At 40.9% G+C, this 23,638-nt stretch overlaps 1 protein-coding gene across 1 annotated transcript; it reads left to right on the top strand.

The window, feature by feature from the left end:
- Positions 1-417: 417 nt before the first annotated feature.
- cdh16 (cadherin 16, KSP-cadherin) lies at positions 418-23,105 on the top strand. The gene is made up of 18 exons (XM_084006051.1): positions 418-446; positions 920-970; positions 1,079-1,177; positions 2,597-2,731; positions 2,860-2,989; positions 3,504-3,662; positions 4,788-4,984; positions 8,752-8,877; positions 9,940-10,090; positions 10,955-11,167; positions 12,042-12,118; positions 13,991-14,182; positions 18,395-18,636; positions 18,732-18,862; positions 19,195-19,434; positions 21,585-21,701; positions 22,198-22,314; positions 22,539-23,105. Exons 2-18 carry the CDS (start codon positions 950-952, stop codon positions 22,637-22,639), a joined length of 2,448 nt encoding a protein of 815 aa, XP_083862177.1. The 5' UTR covers positions 418-446; positions 920-949; the 3' UTR covers positions 22,640-23,105.
- Positions 23,106-23,638: the final 533 nt, after the last annotated feature.

The raw sequence follows: 23,638 nt of genomic DNA, 5'->3' as shown, positions 1-23,638 counted from the left end.
TCTGTTTTTCTATGTTGTTCCATGCCATTGAATCCACGTTGTGAATGTATGAGTGAAGCAATAAGTTATATGAGTCTTGTGAACCTTGACATGATTTGGATTTATTTTTTTGTTTTGTTTTGTTTACGCTGAGTTCCTTTTTCAATAAAATCTCAAATCAAAACATACAAATCTTCTCTGTCATCATTACTAAAGCAATGGTATGCAACAGAAAAGCAGGAGACTGTGATCAGGCAATTTACATCCTCATGAATATGCATGTGATGGTATCAGTGGAATGGCACCTCACTGGCCATTTTTTACAGGAAGGAAACGAGGTAGTTAAGCATGTTTATCTGAAGGTGTTAACCATTAATCCACCAAAGGAGTACAAGTACGCACTTTTTCCACCCAATTTAAACTCCTCTCACACCTCTCACAGGGAGCACACACATCATTCGGAGAAGGTAAGACACAAAACCCTTTGTTTAAAATTGTATACGTTTTTGCTGATTACTGATTTTTTTTTCTTGCAACCTTTATCATTGCCATCACCTGCTGTTGTTGAGTAGATCCAGTTTGTTGTTATAGCTTTAGTTGGAATTAGGACATTACTGTTAGCCTGTGATTTAGTCTTGAGAGCAAAACGGCTTTATCCAAAAGATATTTGAGAGACATTAAGGCTCCAATGAAATTACATAATCTTTCCGCCAATTTGATTTTAACAGATAAATGTTTTACTTACTCGGTCGCCCGTGCTACGTAGCAGTGGAGCTTTAACTGGTTTTGTTCGGTGGTTGTGTATTTAAATTCAGGCCCCCTACATGTAAAAACTGTGAAATCTGTGTTCATGGAAGAACACCACGGTGGTGAATCAGTAACAAGACAGAAATTAGTGTTGATTGTTGTTTGAAACGCTGTGAATATGCCACATTTACAGGGACTCCTGGCTGACAGAGGAGCTACGACAATGCTCATAACAGCTCTCATAGTAAGCTGCTGTTTTATTTGAAATCCCTCTTAATGGCAACACTTTCTCCATTTAGGGCAAACTGACTGAACAATGTCACTGAGACACATTTAATATCTTATTTTGCAGTTGGTGATACTTTACACATTTGCGCCATGCTCCGGGGCAAATGTTAAAATCGGTGTCCCTGAAAACTACGATGGTATTTTCCCATGGTATCTAGCCAAGGTAAGGCATTTCACTTCTCTTGATGAAGATGGAGAGAGCAATCTTTTAATATTTAATGAGTAGTTCACTGTCCTCAACACCGAATGACTGTGTTTCCTCAGGATTAATGTAGGGTGATGAAAACATCTCTTGCCAGATGTTTGATTGCGTCCGTCTTTTAGTTGTGATAAAAGTGGATCTCAGTTGATCTGTAGGCAGAAGAACAAGCAAATGCTAAATTGCGTCAGTCTCTTTCATTTTCTCCCATCTGCCCTTAAGGTTGGGATTGTATGAACATGTTGCCGTCATCACTCGACTATAATTGGAGTGTTCACGACGCTGTTCAGGCATCAGCCTCTGCATTCAGTCCAGCTGCGTGGCAGGCGGCCCGTTTTGTTCGTGTCACTCAGGCTTCCTCTAATTGTGCGGCAGCATGAGCGTTTGGCACTTTGATTGGTTGGGTTGTAACGTCATCACATCTTGCATGAAACATAGTCATGATGTCAGTCCTTTGTGCCGGACTGTCATTAACACTCAAATAGCGTGTTAATGGCCGGAAGGGAGGAGTTGGCACTTTTGTGCTATAAATGTAAAAGGACTTATTAATCACTCCTGGTTATGTCAAGGTAAAACATCTTTATGATAGTTTGCTCATCAGACAGGGCTATACGCTTGTCAGTTCTCCTATTTTATCTTCTTAAATGGTCAATTAAGCAAACTATTACTGACGGGAAGCACCAATCTGCTGTGAATGAGCAGCTCCGACACACCACTGGCTCTAAATGTAGACATTTGGATCCTGAGATATATTTGTTTCATGAGGAGCTTTGTTTAGGGAATTCTAAACATCTGAACCATGTGCCTATATATATAGGCAACAATCATTTGGTCATCTTACTAATTTAATTGCAGGATGCTGGTAAAAAGAACTTTTAAACGTTATTCGATATATTCTATAGTCTTAAAAAGACAAAAAACAACAATGTTGGTGTTGCTCCATCTCTTAATACTGTGGCTTCTACTCTCTCCGTGGCCCTCAGCTCCAAGCCCATTTATTCCCACTGAAGACATAAAGCTTTAAAAACAATTTAAACTACAAAGTTGAATTCATAAACAGCTCAGTAATTCCCTCAGAAAGCCAGGTCGTTTTTAGCAAACACTAAAGCAAAATGTGAAGCAGTCTCACAAATTACAGTCTCCTGTGTGTCTCTCACTTCCGCTTAATTTCATGTTTTAATCATGCTTTATACACTGTAATTACTTCATGTTTTGAGTTTCTCAAGTCTAAATTGAATGTCCTGTTCAAATACAGGTTAAAAAGGGGGAAATGGCTGCAGTAACTACCCCGCTGCTCCTTCTCCTACATTTTATTCTTTGTGCATGGCTTGCTTTTAAGGGAACAAAAAGCAAACGGATGTATTTTTGTTCTATTCTGCACAGCTCCATAACCTGCCACATAATTACAGCGAGTTGGTGGTAGCAGGGGATGATGAGGGGATATTTGGAGTCGACGTTCAGTTCCTGTATGCTCTGAAACCACTGGACAGAGAGAAACAGCCGTCTTACTCCCTGCAGGTAGCAGATCGTATAGTGAGTTATTCGCAGAGTGCGTTATTCAAAGATACCTACAGATTATGTGTGTGTGTGTGTGTGTGTGTGTGTGTGTGTGTGTGTGTGTGTGTGTGTGTGTGTGTGTAATGCAGGTGTCCTTCAGGACACCAGAGCACCGCCAGAGCTTCACTGTGGAAGTGTGTGTCATCGACAAGAATGACAACGTGCCCACTTTCATAGAGGAGAGCATGAGAGGCAGCGTGCAGCTTGGCCTTCTTAAAGGTAAAAGAACATTGAGCTCTGAGATCATCTTGTTGTGCAACCTTTTTTTTCATTCTGCATCACATTTGTCAGTCCTGCTAGATGGAATACAAAAACCCATTCAATTTGTCCTCTTAAAGGAAAACGTGCCTCATATTACCCTGAAAATGATTAATAGCACATCGGCTAATACAATTCCACATGTATTATTTCCCATTATTTCTTGAAAAGGTGGACTCTAACATTCAAAACTAAACAATATGATATTTCCTTTATTGTTCATTCTTTAAAGAAAAATGTCATCTGAGAGACTGCATATTAATAAACATATTGTATTTTGATGTGCTCCTGAGGCTACAGCACCTACAGATGTTGTCTCATGTGCAAACCAGGCATTTTATAGCTTTTAATTTAGGTTTGGTGCCCCGTAATTTGAATCTATCCTTAGAAAGTGAATGTGGTTTTAATTTGTGGTGGAGAGACATCTGTGATAGAGAAGGTAATATGTTTGACCCCGCGACACCTGTGTCCACAGGAATCCCTTTCATGCAGGTGGAGGCGCTGGATCGTGATGACCGCAACACTGCCCACGCTGATCTGCGGTTCAGCCTCATGGAACAAACTCCCAGGATTCCCTCCAGCCAAATGTTCTTCATCGACTCCATCACGGGAGAAGTTTCCCTCACAGAGGAAGGTCAGTCCCCATAGGGATCGGAGGATGCAACTACACTCAGTCAGGCTTTTTTAATGCATGTTAGCAATGGTTGAAGCCATTTATTCTCCCAGACAGCAGACAAGTTTGTATTTAAGTAAAACTAAACTGAATATCATTCAATATATTGTTTTTGATATCTGCCTCAAAAACCCAGTATTGATCAGGCCCAGTAATAAATGAAGTGCTAATTTGGAAACAAGCTCTGCCTTGAATACGTTTTTTTTTTAAATAATGGTCTGCAAGAGAAGCTACACTGAGATGTGATCCCTCTTCTTAAAATATATAATACTTGTTAATTATACTAATTTTTTTTAAATATGATCAACTTGGGATAAAATCTTAAATTTATATAGGAAAAATGTTCCCCGATACATCCTGTAAAAGCCAAACATGAGATATTTCAAAGAGATAATTGATCTTGTTAGGGTTTGAGTCATTCAGCCTTATTGCATTTTATATGAGAAATCAAATATAAATGATTTATTAAGATGTATACAAAAGTGATGCGATTCTGTTGGCCAATCACACTTCTTTCAGGGAAACACACACACACACACACACACATACTGTGATTACCCCAGATGCAGCAGAGTCCTGTATGCTGGTGCTATTTCCGTAGCTCTGGTGTTGCCCTTTATTACGGCTTGGCAGGAGCTGGATGACTTTCACGCTTGCCGGTCCTTCCGGCCCACATTGCTGCCGCTGGTTTCCACAGAGCTTCAGCACTTCTTCATTTTCTACTTCCTTTTCAGGCTGGCTCTAACTGACGGCTATGATTACCTTCGCAGTGGGTTGTTTCAGGCACTTATTTTCCATTTTAGCAGGAAATGGAAAATTAAGTGATGAATAGAGATGTTATATTTAGCAGGCATTGTGTGTAATGTCTCAATAATCGAAGAGAAAATGTAGTTTGTCAGCGGTTTGTGTGTTTCATAAACTATCGCATAATTAAATGATGTTTTTGTGTGTTTCTTTAAATTTGTAATTTTCCTTTGGTTCCAAATACTTTGAACACTTCATGATGTAGATGTCTTAGTGGAAAAGGTTCATTTTTCAATTGTGAAATGATGCTTTCTTGTATCATCCAACCACTGTGACAACCAGGGGCCTCTACTCTGGACCCCGAGATGTGCGGCCGTTACAAGCTGTCAGTGATGGTGAAGGACATGGCTGGGAAGGCAAACGCTTTCTTCACCACCGGCATCGTTACTGTGGAGGTGACCGGAAACACCTGGGCATCCCCCGACCCTGTGCGACTTCAGGAGAACCTCCCAGGCCCCTACCCGATCCCCATCTCACAGGTGAGGCAGCAACACCCCGGTCAACTACCACATTCACCACTTCAGCACCAAGTGTTTTTACCCATCTACATTTAAACCGCTTTCACTTATTTGATCTTTACCATAAAGCATGCAAACAACTTGGGGGTAATTGCGGACTTTAGTGTTTATGTTGCACCAAATGTCATATCACATTACAATGAAACAAACTCTGCAATAGCCTGGGCCGAGTAAAGTGGCATCATATTGCCGGTTGCTGTTTTTAGTGGCTCTTGGGTCCTCCTAAGTGACCAAATACTGAATTATTGATGCTGTTCAAATGCCATGGATCCTTTCAGGCTACCTCCTCACTGAGTCACTTATTTCCCATAATCACTCACTCTCCCACCCACCATCACCATCATCGCCACTCTGAGGGGTATTATACAAACCTCACAGCTTAAAGGCAAAAAATCACCCTAAAATAGACTTCACATACGGCTTGTTATTTTAGTCAAATTGAACTCATATTTTAGTATTTTCTTGAAATCTAGAGAAATATCCTGGACCGCCTCACAAGACATTAATCAGCAACTATTTTGATGGTTAGTCAATAAAGTAAGTCATTTTCAAGCATCTTACCTATACCAGATAGGTAAGCTTTTCTTCATTATTTCCATCATTGTAAAAAGGATTCCCTTTTGGTTTGTTAGACAAAACAAGACATATGAAGACATCATCTGCGAATAACAATATATATTAATAATTATTATTATAGACAAACAGAATTATCAACTAATTGAGAAAATAACTCGTCAGATCTGTTGATGATGGAACAGATGATTTTAGAAAATATCAGCAAATTTTCAGATCTAAAGCTGGAAATCAAAAAAATCAGATGTGTTGTCTCCCTCAAAACAGCCCAAAGAGTCACGCACCATTTCATTGTGGACTGGCTCCAGAAAGCATCGAGTCCCACTACCAATTAAGAGATTGTTTGAATTTAAAGTACTTTTTTCTTTTTAAAGGTTTTCCTCAGGTTCTCCTAACATGTTACCGCGTCTGTCGCTGGTTTTGTCTAACATTTTGGTTCTTATTCTATTATATATATCAGCTACATGTCTATAAATAACTCAAAAGGCTTGAGAGGTTTGGTAACGCATTGAAACAAAAGTCAGTGAGCCCTTTGTGAGGATATTTTATAAATGTATGCCTGTACTGAAAAAAACTTTATTAATTCACTACTGAGAAGTGTGGAAACAAAGAGGCCCGTAGAGCCGATTGTGATGCTGAATGAATTGCATTGTGCAGGTTCTGCGAGTCACTGTGGCCAGTAGGTGCATCACAGTACCTCCCCCTCCTCCTGTTTTCTCCCACCTCCCCCACACTCGCCCTCAGCCTCTCATCTCTCCTGTTCTAACAGCCCCTTCCACCCACACAAAACGTGTGGACTCAAGTGTAGGCGCATTAGATTTTTTTTCTCTCCAGTTTTCAATGGCAAGTTTAAATCTACTATAAGAATCAATCGTTTTTCTTTTTAGGTTTTAAACATTATAGCCAATGCTATAGGATCCCGCTTGATAATAATATATCATTTTCATAATTTTAATGTAAAAAATATGCTTTGCTTCTTTATGTAAATCAGACAGTGTGAAAATATTTTTCCGAGCAGATTCCCTCTGCTTTAAATTCTAATGAAAAATGTGTTAAGACAGTGAGAAATTAAGCCTCTGTTGCTCCATTACTGAACTGTCGCCATGAAAACCATTTAGTTCCATTCAGATTCTAAATCACACAAAACTGGATTAGTTTAACATGGATGTTTACTTGGGGGAAGCCTCCTTTCGCCCACGCTGAGTGATTGTACTGCTGTGCTCAGTAGGTGGTGGGACTAACCGCTGTTATGACACATCCCTCCCCTACGGTCTCAGATAAATGGAGTGGTGGTGTTCACATCCACTCATCTGTAACAAATGTTGGGCCTTTCCTGTGCTGATATTGTCCGTGGTATGATGCTTTAACGTACTACATTCTTCAATCATCTTCTGTGCAAAAGTTATAAAACTGAGCCGAGAATGCTGCTGTGATGTCTTTCACCAATCCTGCAATTTAAAACAAGCAAAAACCGCAAATTTACTTGTGAAATCTAAGCATTTGTTCTTCCTTCTTTTGCATCATTAGGGAGGTCAATTCACTCTGTTATCTATTGCATGTTTCGGCCTAAAACTTTGATTATGTAATGCAACGAGAACTTCTTGAAATCAGTAATGTAATCTATTCAGCCTTTGGAGTGGAAGGCTGACATCAGAGCCTGTGAATGAATGAGTCACAGCGCTTAACTGCATTGAATTGTCAGTTTTCAAAGTCAAATGAAATCTGATTATTGGTTGCAGAATTAGTTTGAGCCCTACTAGACCTTCATCACGGCCCCGTCCTCATTGTTCAATATCACAAATGGTACTTGTATCAACTTGTTGTGCTTCAGCTAACATTAGTCATCAGAGGTGATGTCATGTTGGTTTGTAATGAAACTATTTTTGCAGGTTATAGTCAACATCAACTGATATTGGTTACTTGTCCTCCTATATATCTAATGTACCATGTCAGTATCATATCATATCAGTATTTTTTAGGGCTGATATTCATTATTATTTTCCATATAGATCATTCTGAAGATTATTCTCTCACTTAATCTATAAACTGTTATTTTTTAATAATAAAAGCTTGCTTTTGTCCAATTAACACTCCAAATGCAAATGTTATTATTGACTATTATTATGACAAAAAGTTTGACTAATTCAGCAGCTGACTCCTCTCAGGTCCACAGTGTCTTGGAGTTACGCACACTGGTGCTCCTAGCTCAAACACGAGGGAGCGGGGGGGACAGAACGTGCTCTGCAGTCTCAAAACACTGACGGAGGCAAAACAGATGACTTCATAGATGCTTTGTATAGAACTTTATATTGAGCAGTTGGCCGTCATTAATCAGCTCGCGAAACACATCTCTTTAAAGCTCTGATGTCGAGAAACACACCATAACACCGAGAGGCAGCCAGCTGTGTGAGGCGGCTTCGTGTATACAGACGCATAGTGTTTGGGCAGCCATCTCCAAAACAAGGGAGGAGTGTGTGACAGAGAGTTGAGGAGATACACATGTCCTGGGTGTGCATCAGCTGTGCTGTGACCGGGCTCCTCTCCTTCTTGGGTGCTGTTTGATGGCTACTAGGGCCCTTTCAGCCCCACTGCACAGCCCTTGTGAGAGGGCTGCAACGCGGAGTGGAAAATCCCCTTCAGCCTGCGTAGTTAGTTTTGGCTGTGCTCTCTGTTCCACATCATTGTCAGCGCATTTGGTTGGCTCCTTATCATGTAAACAAATGTAGCTTAGCTTCGTACTTATACATCATGCAGGGCCACGATGACACCCCCCCGCTGCACTTAGATGAAACGTACATTATACAATGTTGTTATTGTAAACCATAATTACCGCCTCCCCATTGTACACCTCCGCCACCCAGTCGCAGTTTACAGCCGTCTAAAATGTCATAATTTTATCCTATTAGACATTTTTATGATATTGTCATAATTTTTTATGATTTAATTTCCCTCAAAGCCTGAGATATTGCAGTCATGTGAATGAACCAGGCAGATGTACGTTCATACATGACAGACAATCCAAAAACATAATGCCTCTAGTGTCGCCGGCATGGAGGTATAAAAACACATATCAAATGTATAAACCATGTATATGTATGTGTTGTATTGAGAACCCGTTTTGTCGTGCGTCCGTGGTTATGTGTGTGTTAATGTAGGTCAAATGGAGTGGAAGTCAGGCAGAGTACAGTCTGGAAGGGGAGTTTCCAGAGATGCTCTTCACCATCAGCAGGGAAGGAGTCATTTATCTCAACGCCCCTCTGGACAGAGAGACACAAGACCAGGTCTGTATAACTGCAAGTTTAACACCCTCGACCCCCTACATGATAACTGTTTAATGCATCGGAACATCAGGCTTCTACACCGTTCCTTTAAAACAGACCGAAGCAGCTGCGTTTCTATGTTTAGACGCTGTAATATTGTGTTGGTTTCACATGTGACAATGAATGTGGCTATAATGTTAATATAAAGCTCATTACATTCTGTCTCTCACAAGCTCCTCTCTATGAAAACAAACAAGATGTGATGTTGTGCTACTTTCTATTTTCAAATCATCTTCAGTGGATTTCTTTCACTTTAAAATGATTTTCAGCAGCGGAGACTGGGAGCTCAGCAGTTAATTCAAAATGCTGAAGAAGAACAACACGAGACCATGTCTGATATCTAAACAATATCTGTTCATTAAAAAGGAAACTCCCATTTTAATTATATTACCTCATATTACTTACAGTTTAATGATCTGCTGAGTCCCTTGGACACGTTATTGCAACAAAGCTGAGCGCTGAGCACAGGCTATTTTTAAACGGTGCAGAGGTAATTAAGCACAAGACCCGGAAATCACAGCTTATTCCTTGAACATATTCTGTTTGTGGCAAAAAAACATTGGTTGTATTATGACAAGGATTATAACGCCAAAAGATTATTTTCAAATCTCCACTCCACTTTAGGCTCTCAGAAGGGTCATTATTTGCAGTTGGAGTACAAATTAAAAGATATAATTTGTTTGCTGTTGTGTTTTTGCATACAACTTAAGCTCCTGAGAGCTTTGAACAGCTCACTGAAGCGTGATATTCTGGCACCAATGCTCAAGTGGTGAAAGAACCACACAGAGAGGCCGAACTACATCAGTGGATGTGATTAGTGTTCAATCACATGCTTCTAGCACATTGCATCATCTGTCTCCTGTAGAGACCATTTCATGGAAAGGTGCAGAAGACCTCAGACTTTTTGCTATGTTGCTGCCCCCCAGTGATGGAAAGGTTGCAGATGCATACTTACCATCGCTCCAAAATTTGAATCCCTCCGTTTCTTTGACAAACATCACGTTTCTCTTTTTGCCTCATCAGTTCCAGATCAGCATTGTGGTTGAGCGTCCAGATGGCAGAGAGATTGCCAAGCCTGTGGAGCTGAGGGTGATGGTGGGCGACGCCAATGACAACAGACCCACCTTTCCACAGGCACAGTACCATACTGTGGTGAAGGAGCTCGCTGCTCGAGGTAACTGGTTGCTTTTTCTGTCTCGAAAAATATTTGGAATTTTTTTTTTTTTAAATCACTTGCTCAAACATGTGTTTGAAAATATGGTCCAAACCTGCAATGACTTAGTTAGTTATAGCATGACAGAAGTGTTAAAGCTCAATTTGAATGCCAAACGTTGTCAATTATCGCAACATTTCTATATAAAAACTTAGCCTCAATACCTTTTTTAAATGTCTAAGTCCTGGTGAGGTTAGGGATCATCATAAAGCAACACAATGAGACCCCTGAATAATCATTTGTCACGTTTTTTCTCTAATGGGAGTCTTCTTACACAACAAGGTAGAGGAAACACTGGCTGGAAGAGACGGTGCAGTGATGAAAGAACGTACAGTGCCAGATACCTTTTATGAAAGCAGACTGGGATTTTTGCCAGGACGCAGGGGGGGGGTGAAAGCACCCTCACTCATAAAAGGCACATGGTGTGTTGTGACATATCAGACCCGGCATAAAAGCTTTTTTGTTGATGCTTTAATACGCTTGATTCTGGGAACTGAATTAGAAAGGACAATCTGTTAATCTAAATGGAATTACTGAGTGAGGATTAAATGAGGAAGCTATTGTTATATCCTTTCTCCCCCTTATTCCCATTCCGTTTGCTCTGTGATTGTGAGTGAACGTCACTCTGAGAACCTGTCTAACGTGTTTAGTAGTTGTTTGAGAAAATTAGGAAGTCAGAATTAATAGAAACTATAGAAGAAATATTTGATTTTATGTTAAAAATGCATCTAAAGAGATGTTATGGCTGTTAATTGGTCCGATACACTTGCCTTCCAGAGAGCCTGCTTTACTGTTCTTTACTGGTACTGGTGTATGTATCCCCAGGGACAGAAATCCTGACAGTGCAAGCAGCCGATAACGACGATCCCAAGACGGACAACGTGCGGATCTTCTACCGTTTAGTGGGACAAATTCCAGAGAGTCCCCGTGCCCTCTTCAGAGTGGACCGTGATTCAGGGGTCATCTCTGTCCAAGCAGACAGCATGGAGGGCACGGCACCTCAATACACCCTGACCATCACTGCTGAGGATGCCAAAGGTAACTTTGGATCATTTCAACTGTGCCATGCTTCTTTAATTGTATGACCTGGTATTTCCTGCTGCACAAGTAGGACATTATGCTGGGAGAAAAGGTCTTATGATCATATGACTGGAAGCCCAGTATTATTTTTTGTTGATTTCTCGGAAGTAACATTTGTTAGACTTTAATTAGAGGATATATTCGTGCACAAAAAAAAGGTTGAAAACATATTTGTACCTCCCACTTCCTCCCACTATATTTATCATGTAGAAAAATTGAGAAATATACAGAAAGAGTAGAGTACCTGCTGTGGTTCTCGTGGCTCGTTTTTGGGGCTGTCACAAATAAGAATAATATTATTTGTGGAAAAAAAAGCTAAAAATGATTTCAGTATAAAAATAATGCCTTCCTAAAATAGACTTTACATGCCCTGTTTCCAATCACCATGTGTGTTATTAACTGATGATGGCCTGGACGACAGTGTCCATTAAATGTCAGTCATCATAAATAAATATTTGGCAAGCTGTTGTAAAGACATTACGTTAAAGATGACTATTAAGAGGAGGGAGAGAAATGAATGTTTAAAATCAAAAATCATTTAGAAAGCAGTTTCTGTAGGGAGTACCATGGAAATGTACAACAATGCAGCTTTCTTAATGACCGTCTCAAAGCAAAGCGTCAGGGTTGTGATCTAGTCAATAGCTTTGTGGACCGGGATGCGTGTATGCTAGCCTCAGGGGTGACAGATGATGTGGCCCGCGTGACTCATGCATCAGGTTGTGATGGAGGCAACATGAGGTACTTGCTGTTCCTTCAGCATATTTTATTCATCTGTGTGATCATGGGGCCGACTCTGAGTCACTAACAGAAGCTGTGATCGTGTCCCTGGCAGGTTTAAACAGTTCGTGCACTGTGGTTGTGACGGTGCAGGATGAGAACAACAACCCACCACTCTTCTCCCAACATGAGGTACGAGAGCACACCTTCAAACAGACACAGACTTCTGATGCAAAGGTCTTCTCAGGACATTATAAACAATACGTTTGTTTTATTTTTTAAAGAAAGGCTAAACAGCACGGGCCATCGTAAGTGGCTTTTGGACCGGGGACTGTGAATCTGCTCTGCAGGTCACTGATCTAATTTTCCTGGCGAGGAACTAGATATGCCCTCTAATCTCAGGCTTATAGCGACGGCTCCATCATGTTATTGGAGTTTTATTCAGTTCTTTGTACTCAAAGTGGACTGTGTTCTTTGAGTTTAATCCGATAAAGCTACTCAATGCCATTAACATGTTAGAAATTATGTAAGAATCGATGTCGTCACAGCTGATACAATGTCACAGAAATGTCTGCGTTAGCTGGTTCTTTATTTCAGCAGCTTACTGCTTTGAATCTAAACAAGAGAGTTCTGAAAGTGGCTCAAGTATGTTTTTTAAATCATGAAGAACAGCAGCTGTGATCAGTATTCATGTTAACAATAGATTCCAATGCTGTTCCAAAGGAAAAATAAAACACCAACAGAAGCTTTTCTGTGGTGATGTTTTCACTGTAATAGGAAATTGAAATTAACATCCACTGTTTTGAACCTCTCTCAGCATAATCCACTTCCGGCCGGGACTTGTCCTATTTTACTCTCATCTTCTATTGCATCCTGATTTATTTTGCAATTTGCAATAAAAAAAAAAAATGAGTCGAGAACTGACGCCAATGTGGGATGCTGAAGTCAGAGGCATAAAATGTGGCAGTGGTTTCCTTCATTTTGGCTTAGCTGCTGGTGTGGAAGAGAAAAAAGCAATTTTAAAGATAGGCAGTAAGAGAACTTTTCACCCACCCATGTGCCACATAGGAGAAGAGAGAAAAGGTTGGTGGTTACATGGGAGAGCCATCGGGCTGTGAGAACGGGGAAACCCATCACTAGCTGTTCTCTCTGTCAGACCACATGACACCGAAAGCCTGCGCAGACATTGTGAGGGTGATTCTGAGCAGGGAGAGAAGGTACTAAATCTAAATGTGGAAATAGGCTGTAGAGCTTTAGCATGAATGTCCAGACCGATAAAATACAGACTGCAATATGTATTTCTACATAACTGCCGTTATGGTGTTCTTTATATCCTTGCTCCATTAATTTGACACTTTAGGATTTAAACCAAATATCTTTCAAAAAGCTAATTCTCAAGCCGTTACAAACAAATGTGGATACTCGCTCAGATCATCGCCACATCAAACACACACACACAGACGCAGAGGTGGAAAATGCTCTTGAGCAGGTCACGCCTGAGAAGTGCAGCTTTTTCCATGGCGATGTGAAGGCAGCGCTATAGGGGGAGACGTGGGAGGCGAGTGGTGACAGGGCTGGGTTCAGCGACCCTGTGGATGGAGCAGCCAGATCAGAGGAATGGCTGCTTCACTAGAGGACATCTGTGAGTGGCAGATTAAATGGTTGTCTAAACGCACAGAGGTGTGTGAAGGAAGCTTAGCTAACACCAGGAGGGCAAGAGGGGGCAAACATACGCACATGTAGTCCCCAAGAGGACAACCAGTCTGCCCGGACTTATTGGCATCCACAACATTGCAACATCATCGACAGGTGGTTTTTTTTTTAGCCTATTTATTGGATAATTTTATACAGCTGTTAATGCACAGCTAATATCAGTTGAACATTTTAACATTTTACTAAAAATGTGTTATAATAGAAAGTCATGTTTAAAAAAAACAATTTCCTTTCTAATTGCTAATTAGATTAAATGTTATTATAATTGATTACTATAACTTTGCATTCCTTAGTGTCTCAAATAAATCCCTTCAGCTGGGTAATTATACCTTTCCGTGCCCTTCCTATCAGTACGGGCCCTTTCACATTCTAGAGGACGCTCCAGTGGGCACCACAGTAACAGCTGTGCTGGCGGGGGATGCAGATGTTCGAGGAGGAGACAGCTGGCAGGTGGACTACCGTTTAGAGTCTGGAAACGAGGAGGAGGTCTTTACATTAGTGACAGACAAGCAGACCAATGAGGTCTCACTCATCCTTTCGAAGGTAAACGACACACACGCACACACCATGCTGCGACCTCTGAACACACACATTTGACAACCTTATTGATCGCTCACCAGATATACAAATGTCAGCTAAAGATTCCTGTCAAGCCCAAATGAAACTGATTAGGATCCTGTTTACGGCTTGCAGATTTCTCCTGTCAGGAGCGCACATATTAATGTCAAGGACGATGTTGGGCATGATGGCTTGTGTCTGCCCTTGGTGTCTAAGCAGTCCTAAGAGATCATAGCTCGACGTAGCTGTCACATAACACACGAGTCATTTTTACGAGGGCATGGATTTAATATCACACTGCGCATGTGTGAGGAACCGACAAGAAAGGTTGGGAAAAGAATATTCCAATACGTCAATACTTCAGTCTGACATGCCTCAAATTTAAAAAGAGTCCAGATGACAATGGAATGTTTTAGCCCAATAATCTCTCCTGTCCCCAGGGCGACTCACCCTTCGCCTGCCCCGTATAATCCTGCAGGACGTTTTAGGGATGCATGAGGGCATGTGTGTGTGTGTGTGTGTGTGTGTGTGTGTGCACACATTCTAATGGTCTGCTCTCTGTAAGTGGGACAGGCAGGAGACAGTCTATTATTTTCAACCTCTCTGTGGGAGTTGACGAATGTGATTGAACTCTGAGCTGCACACGCTCCGCTGAGATAAAGCAGGAGAGAGGTCTAAAAGCTATAAATGGATCTTGTATTATTTCAGATTAACACACAAAGACTTCTGTTTTTTAGAAATGATATTACACAGACTCAATTTTCGTCTCTTTGAGCAGCTGTTTTAAAGCTCTTGTGTTGACCTTGTGAGCTATCAAAACAGAATTTGCATCAAGGGATACAAGGGATTGTTTATTCGGCTCACTTTAGTAAAAAATAAATAAATAAAGCTTAAATCCTTCATAAGTGAAACCCCGGTAGATTAAAATGCACTTGAGCAAATTAATTCATCGTGTTACAGCGTGAGGTCAGCGCCAGCAGGCAGACACGTTTCATTTTAGAAATGACACACTGTTCACAGCCCAAGTGAATAATTAGATTGTGTGAGCAGACACTAATGGCAGTTTACCACGCAGACTAGAGGCTGCTGATTGAGGTAAATATATAATGAACCAGGGGAAGTGAGGGAAATCTAATCAAGATGCGAAGAACAGGAGATGTTAGACATTAAATTAAAAAAAAACGACTTTGTTAAAGAACAATGAAATTAAATGAAACAGTTAGTGAATCAGAGCTTGTTGAATTAATCCCGTTACCATTAACGAATGAATTCAAAGTTATCGGCCAAAGAAGCCTTACTACATATTCATCCATTACTAACTACAGGTGTGAGTCATCAGTTTAAAGTGAAAGTCTTCTGATAAGAGAATGACGTTATCAGGAATAATGATGTAATGTATGACATTTGAATAATAATGGAACAGCTGCATTTGTAACCGATGAGCCAACTGCACAGGACACATGTTTTGAGAGAAAACAGGCAAGCAAAAAATGTTTTAGTTTGTCAATTTCACTGGGATTAATAGACCCATTTCTGCCCATCATAGAGAACAAAAGCTTGATTTAATACATTTATATAACTAGAAATAGAGCTTTTCAGTAACATTTGATGACTCATATCTATGGACAGGAAAGTCTGATTTCAAAGGAAGTCAAAATGTAGAAGTGGAGTTTAATTAATACTTTTGTATTAAAAATCTGTCAAAGGACCCTTTTCATTTGTGTGAAACCCACAGATAATTATCACCTGATTGAAATGCTTTTTCGGGTCTTTCAGGACATTGTTTTTGGTTTTCTGGCCCACAATTTTATTTTGGTTTCCCACTTTCATGGTGTCATTTTCGACAGGACAAACCCCTAAAAACACTGTACACTACCTGCTCAGCACCAAATGGCAAACAGACAACATGAGTGACTAGCTGGTGAACATAGAGCCAGATATTTCCCGAAGGAGTCGGCGAAAAAGAGAGTAAATATCCGTCTCACATTCATCAAGTGTTAATAATACGTTCATCAGTGTTGTGTTCACAGCTTGAAAGTGCAGGTTCAATAAAAAAAAAACAGTGTAATAAGGAACAAAAATATTTTGTTATCATATTATTTGATTAAAATATTGGGCTCAGTGCAGGTGGGAGACGGTTGATGACAGCGGTTCACTGATAGCTGATTCATGTTTCAGGGTAAATAGTATCATTATGGGAAGACTGAATATAGTGGCTCAGACGTCTCCAGCCTCGAGAGAGCCCATGCACATGTTCTGGTACACTTGATGCGTCACTTCCAGTCACCAGCAGTAGTCATGCACCTTCCAAGGCCTGCGTTTATTCTCCCTGGCAACACAGACGCACTTCAGACTGAGCAGCATGATGTCAGACGACGCTGGTTTAATAATGTCCTATTTCATGGGCAGACAGAACACATTTAATGGTAAAACCTGACAGCAGGTACAGGCTGCAGGAGAAGAAGATCGAAGAAGAAGATGATTGTTTCGCTTCTAAAGTATGTCATTTTTAAGTATTCATTTGAAATCACTGATTGCACTGAAAGCACCATCCTTACTGTGGTTCTTCTCTCTACACCTCTGCAACTAAAACGTCATGTTTAAGCCCCTAAAACAGTCAACCGGTCTCAGTTATTTTTCCAGTGTCTATTACAGTAATCCTATCACATGAAATCTGCTTCTCCCAATTTTGTTGAAAACCCACATATAGTTGAAGTGATCAAGTTTATGTATTTACAATCAATGATTTATGTATTGAATGTCCTGCCTTGTCAACGTTATTCCATATTTTCCTTCATGATAATCTTCTGAACAATGTATCAAGCTCATACGGTTGTGTTTATTGCATTGTCTCATACAGTAGCAGTCGCTGTCATCGTCATGGAAAATGTTTCATTAATGACTAATTGAATCAATTGGCTCATCTCCCTGTGACCAGGCTCTGGCTCATAAAAACTGGCCAATAAAACCAGTTTCCGTGGAAGTAAGACAAGGGGACTGGACACAGGGGACAGTACTACTGTGTCCTGCTGGTGAAGAAAACATGCTTTCAGAGTGCCTATAAAATGTAATGTTATAAGCAAATTCAACCACTTAGCCTGCCTCATATTCATTTCAATTGTTGAAACAATAAAGTTGCTCAATCTGAAATTCATATCTGGTGCCTAAACATGGCTGTCAGCATGGCGATGGTTGACCTTGTGGCTGGCAGGTAACAGCGCTTACATGCACTAGCATGCTCACATGCACCAGCATGCACTAGAATACACTAGCTAGGCTATGTCAACAAAACAACAAGAACCCTGAATTACAACACACACAGAGGCCATTACTCACTATATCTTTACAATCAAAAAAGTTATTTTAAACTATATGAATGCTCTGGATATCATACATCCATCCATCCATTTTCTACCGCTTATCCTGTATTCAGGGTCACGGGGGGGGCTGGAGCCGATCCCAGCTGTCATTGGGCGAAGGCAGGGTACACCCTGGACAGGACGCCAGTCTATCACAGGGCCGACATGTAGAGACAGACAACCATTCACACTCACATTCACACCTACGGACAATTTAGAGTCACCAATGAACCTATCCCCACATGCATGTCTTTGGACTGTGGGAGGAAGCCGGAGAACCCGGAGAGAACCCACGCTTACACGGGGAGAACATGCAAACTCCACACAGAAGGAGCCCGGGCCGACCCGGGGATCGAACCCGGGACCCTCTTGCTGTGAGGCGACAGTGCTACCCACTACACCACCGTGCAGCCCGGATATCATACAGAGAACCTAAAATAATTTATGAAAAAAAAAAGATCAAATCAAATCTATAAAGCGTAATTTCCCACGTGTCGTTACTGGTATCTAAGGTTGTAGATTGCTTAGTTTTATGTATCGCAGTGCACTGGTGTTTCAATAACAGTGTCCTTGTTAATGCGGATGTCTTTCAACAGTGCAACTGAGGTTCAAACATTTTTATTTAACGATTATTGAATTTGGGGTCTTAAAATAGTGGCAAGAGTTTTTATCATTTTATACATTGCACATTATTAATATCTCATCATTTACAAGTTCAAAAAAACTGTAAACGCTGAAGAATGACACAGTTGGCACGTGTGTGTGTGTGTGTGTGTGTGCGTGTTTGTGTGTGTGTGTGTGTGTGTGTGTGTGTGTGTTTGTACGTTTGTTTTCACAGGTCTTGGATTTTGAGCGTGAGAGTGAGTACATCCTCGTGATCAGTGCTCAGAACCCGGTGGCTCTGGTCCGCGGCCGATACGGCCCTGCTTCCACGGCTACAGTCTCCATCTACGTCGACGATGTGAATGAAGGTCCGATTCTGTCTCAAAGCCATTACGAGGTGACGGTCAGAGAGGGCGAGGAACCAGGGCGGGTTATCGCCACCATCCGAGGTTACGACCCGGATTCTCACCCAATCAGGTAAGCCTGAACTGATGAATGCTGCAGGAATCATTATCTTTGTCCACAGTTCTAATTTTACAGAGTTGCACATGTTTTACACGTTTTTCCTGCAGATATTCTCTTCAAGGAGACACCAAGAAATACTTTTCAATAGGGAAGTATTCTGGTGAACTGAAGACAGTGCAGGCCTTGGACAGAGAGGAGAACAGCACGTACACTATGGAGGTCATTGCAGTGGATGGGCGTGAGTTTGATTTCATGAATAGAAATGCCACATGACTATTTGATCAATCAATTAGATCATTTACAGTGATTAATCTAAATGTTATTTAAAGTTTCTATTTTTTATTTCATTATTTGATTTGTAGTTTTCTACACATATTCTCTGCGAAAAGTTATTAAAAAAGTTAAGTGTTTTCTATTGAGTAATATTTATGTAACTCAAAAAAGTACACACATACTAAAGTGCACATGTACACACACACACACACACACACACACACACACACACATATTACAGAGTTGTATCATATTTTCGGGGTCACATCTTTTCCACATCTCTTGTGTTATTCTTAGGAAACTCCTCCTTATCTGCGTCCACCCTGGTGACCGTCCAAATCCTGGATGTGAATGACAACAGCCCGGTGCTGGTTGGAGACTATTCCTGGAAGTACCTGTGCACGCCTCGCTGGGAGGACCAAGCTCTGGTGCTGGCTTCCCGGGACAGTGATGGTCCACAGCACGGAGGACGTCTCAACTTCTCCCTGCGCAGCGATGCCACAGTCCGACGGAACTGGAAGCTAACACCTATTAACGGTGAGGGGAATGCAGAGTTGGTGAACCTGGTCGACCTGTCAGCATACACTGTTAGTCTTATGATTCACGGTGAAATGGGAAGACATTCAAGTTAGGTCACAAGTTTATTTTCTACATTGACGCTGTAGGATTAACAAGCTGAGATATAATTGTAGCCAATAGTCAAAAATAGTCATTTTTCAATCGGTTGTTTCACGTATTAAAATGCCCAAGTACCCCGGTCTGATTCTGGATGCCAACCTGGTCTCATAGCCAGCCAGAATGCTGCTTAATGGATGGAATCATCAGCCCAAGTCAGGATCCTCAAATCCATCCCAATACTCCATCAGATGATTTTGTTACTTTAACGCATGCTTTATACATTGTCCTGTAGTCTGAAATGGTTGAAGATGGATATGTGAATGTGTCTTCTGGTATGGTCCGAGTAAACGACTCCACTCCGCTCAGAATCAGCATGCTTTTGAATAATGTAGAGAGTAAGGAAGTGAATTTATTGGAGAAGACAGGTTGATGTCATCCAGCTACAAGCATGTGCAGTGTGACATTACAGCCCTTGGACACAGAGTTTTCCAGAGTGTGCTAATTGTTGTTACTTTGACTGGAAAATAGGGATATGTCATCCTACGAGGACGGATAGTCAAAGAAACAGAGTGATCCGGCCCCGAAGATGTGCAAATTGCTCTTTTCTATTTTCTTCCTGCATAATTTGTCAGTCCTATCTGGATAGGGAGGTATATGTAATTATGCTTTTTCTGTCATTGTAAAGTGCTGGTGTTGGGCTGATTTAACGCAAACTATTTACTGCAATGACGTCTGTCATTTAGTCATTCAAACATCTCAACCACTTCCCTCTCAGGTTTTTTTTCTTTCACTCCCATGTTCCTGTGGGTATTGATTGAGCCGAGCTGTAATTATATCTTCTGTGTAATTTCTTTGGCGTCACTGCTGGGTTCCTGCCAGCTAATGGAAGCTAAAAGAGGAATCTCCCATAATGCTTTGCACCTGGTCGCAGCAGGTAATGGCCGTACCAATAAAATGGGTACTTGTGCCAGTGGTTTGCGTGTTGCGTGATACAACCACAAGCAGGAAGAACACTTGCGTGTGTGTGTGTGTGTGTGTGTGTGTGTGTGTGTGTGTGTGCGTGTGTGTGTGTGTGTGTGTGTCTGTGTCTGTGTGTGTGTGTGTGTGTGTGTGTGTGTGTGTGTGTGCCATTCAGTCTTTCAGAGACTCTCAAATGTACCATGTTGGCAGTTATTTACAATGCAGAAATTCAGTTAATGAGGCAGCACGTCCCTCTTAATGGCTGTTCACAGCAGCAAGGAGAGAAAGGTGAAATGTTCAGCCAGTATGTAATGCAGTTAATAGCCAAACATGTCCCATCAGAAGCGACACTGTCCAAGTGGAGGACAAATAAACAGTGGCTGCGCAGCTGGAGTTTCCCTGCCTGACAAATGGACACATGAAGGTGAACGATGGCGAGGTGCGAGCGTGAGTTTAAGACCCTCAGATAAGGGTTCAAACAGCTTGATAAAACAGTTCTCTTTGAGGGACGGGGCTTTCGCGTCATGCTGCCAGCCGTGTATTTTAGACCGATTCGCTGAGATAAGATAGAGAGTCACACGCTCCAGACCACTCCACAGCTCCATCGCTCACTCTCATTCTGAGTGTTGTGTCGTCCAGCAGCTGTGTAAAGGGTCTTTTTGGCTTCAGTGTTGATGCTTTCCTAGTAGAAAGTGTAAAATATTTGTATTTAATTTATGATTGATGTGTACCAGAGTTGAGTCATATCGGATGTATTTGACACATTTCAGAATTTGACTATTCTGATCTCTGATGTATCGAGCGGGAACTCATTTGTAATGCTGCACAGGAAGCTTTTTCCTTATGAGCACGATATGAAAACAATGTTGTTACCATTGTGCATGTGTTTCTGGGAGCATGCACTGATGTCATCAAATATACAGACTGGACCTATTCAGCGTGTTGATATTGTGCCACATTATCACATTGAGATTTAATGATATGAAAATGTAAAAAAAACAAAAAAAACAATGCCAGGTGTGGTTTCGACCACCTTTCGCTCATCATCCAAGCAAAATGTTTGTATAACAAAATTGTGATGAACATTTTTTCTGTGTTTTGTCCTCCAGATACTCACACCAACCTGTCCTTAAACATCCCGTACCTGGCCCCCGAGGTCTACACGGTGCCCTTCACCATCTCTGACAGCAGCTCTCCTCCCAGGAGCACCTTCATAAACTTGCCAGGTAATGCTGAATCCCCCCCTGCTGATAAGCTAAAGCGAACGCAGGGAGGTCACGGGACAAGAGCGTCGGAACGAATCAATAGAGATCAGCCCCTTTGTGTGCCAGCTTTCCACTGTTCCTGTTAAATAATGGTGCAAGCTGTACACATGATTTTTACAGGCTTGTTATTACACAGTTCTCTTAAGACCACATTTCCCCAAATTCAGTTTGTGTTGTCCTTCTATGTGAAATTCAGTCATATATATATAACAAATATAGTCACATGTGCAGGAAAACCTTTCCCCTGTCAACTGTACAGAGTGTATATTAATTATTCTCCATTAATCATAAGCCGAGCAGTGTTTTTGTTTGAGTAAAAGTGTTTATACTGCTGGACACTGAACATCCATCCTAAACATAAGAGAAATTCTTTCATTGGGTCGTATTTCCTGTTTAGTCTGAACTGAGTGTGTTGGTCAGTGAGTTGTTGTTGTTTCCCTCTTCCCTCTCCTGTTAGTGACAGTGTGTCCCTGCAACGTCAGAGGGAACTGCAAAATGGCTGCCAAGCAGTTGCAGGGCATGCCAACTATTCAGTCTGCGGTGGGGATTCTGCTTGGCACCTTTGCTGTCATAGGTAAGCCGAGAGGATGACGGAGGCAGTTTTACTGCCACTGTAACGTATCATAAACACAATACTAACAACAATGAGAATGCATTATAGGCTGCATTATATGCCTTACAGAAGTAGTGTTTGGTAGTCGCTGGAAAGCCATTTAGTTGCATTAAAGGCTTTGTGTCACATAATCATTTCTGGACAAGTAACTTATCAATGTTGTTGTTTTTGTTTTTTAATTCCAGGGACTATTCTCATTGTTGTGTTTGTGAGACTCTCCTACCAGAACCCCAAACGGCCGAGCAAAACTAACCAGGAGAGAGTTCCCCTGAAGATCTCAATCTAATTAGGATGATAGATACTGTATTGTTCGTCCTGCTCACTGGATACATGTTGCTTTCAGAGCAAGGCTTTCATTATCTACTGTGAATATCTAAAAAGTGAACGTATATTTCAGTTATTGGACCAAAGTTCAGATGTACCCTAACCCGAAAGCAAAATTACAAGATGTTTTAGATTATTAGAATGTCTGTTAGTTGAAAGGCTTGTGCCTGGGACATGATGTTGACTTATATTTTAAGTTTACGTTTTTTTTTTTTCTATTGCTGTAGGCGTGTTAATTTGTTTCAAGATTGTGCCTATTTACTAAAACAAAGTGCCATGGTTTGGAAAAAACACGCGAGATTTTGAGAATGATGTCATTAAAAGAAAAAGTTACTGTATTTCAAGAATAAATAATATTTGTAATATTTTGAGTTAAAAGGCATTTTTTTCCAAATCTCTTTTTCTCTAACCTTGACCCAAATACTTGTCATGATTTACACTGCATGTTTCTGTTATTCATTTTTGTTAAACACACACATCTGTTCATTGAAAAACATGTTATCTCCTTGATGCCTAGTTATGATATAATGTTTCATAAATGTTATAGTAAAACCATAAATCAGAAGAAATATACCTGCAAATTCTGAGATTTCATCAAATCGAACACATACAGTCAGAATGTTGCAAGCACCGTAACAGCATCTTTTTATTTAACTTCACATCTTCATATCTACATGTTTGTTGTATGTTATATGTATTCCATCCCAGTAAACTGTAATTGTATAGAAGCTGTGCTGTAGCAATGTGTCATTTCATTTGTCCACTTCAAATCCTCTCTTTTCTACCAACACTTTTAATCCAGGGAGAAAGCCTGAAACTGTCCTGTGTTTGTAATTGTATTAGCAGAGTGTTCCAGTCTCGGTGATTACGGCTTTATAAATGCTGACGACCTCGCAGGCAAGCAACGCTATATTCAGACCAGTGTGGCTATAAATACGCTCAACAAGTAAATGTCCGCTGC

This window comes from Eutrigla gurnardus (genome assembly GCF_963514095.1).
Source record: "Eutrigla gurnardus genome assembly, chromosome: 1".
Taxonomy (NCBI): Eukaryota; Metazoa; Chordata; class Actinopteri; order Perciformes; family Triglidae; genus Eutrigla; species Eutrigla gurnardus.
The sequence above is the reverse complement of the archived record's forward strand: the minus strand, read 5'-3'. Positions and strand labels throughout refer to the sequence as shown.

Excerpts from the sequence above, each read along its gene's own strand:
- cdh16 (XM_084006051.1), top strand. The coding sequence starts at position 950 with ATGCTCATAACAGCTCTCATA. Across the intron at positions 12,119-13,990 it reads CACTCTTCTCCCAACATGAG|TACGGGCCCTTTCACATTCT; the intron begins GTACGAGAGCAC and ends CCTTCCTATCAG. Across the intron at positions 18,863-19,194 it reads GGTCATTGCAGTGGATGGGC|GAAACTCCTCCTTATCTGCG; the intron begins GTGAGTTTGATT and ends TGTTATTCTTAG.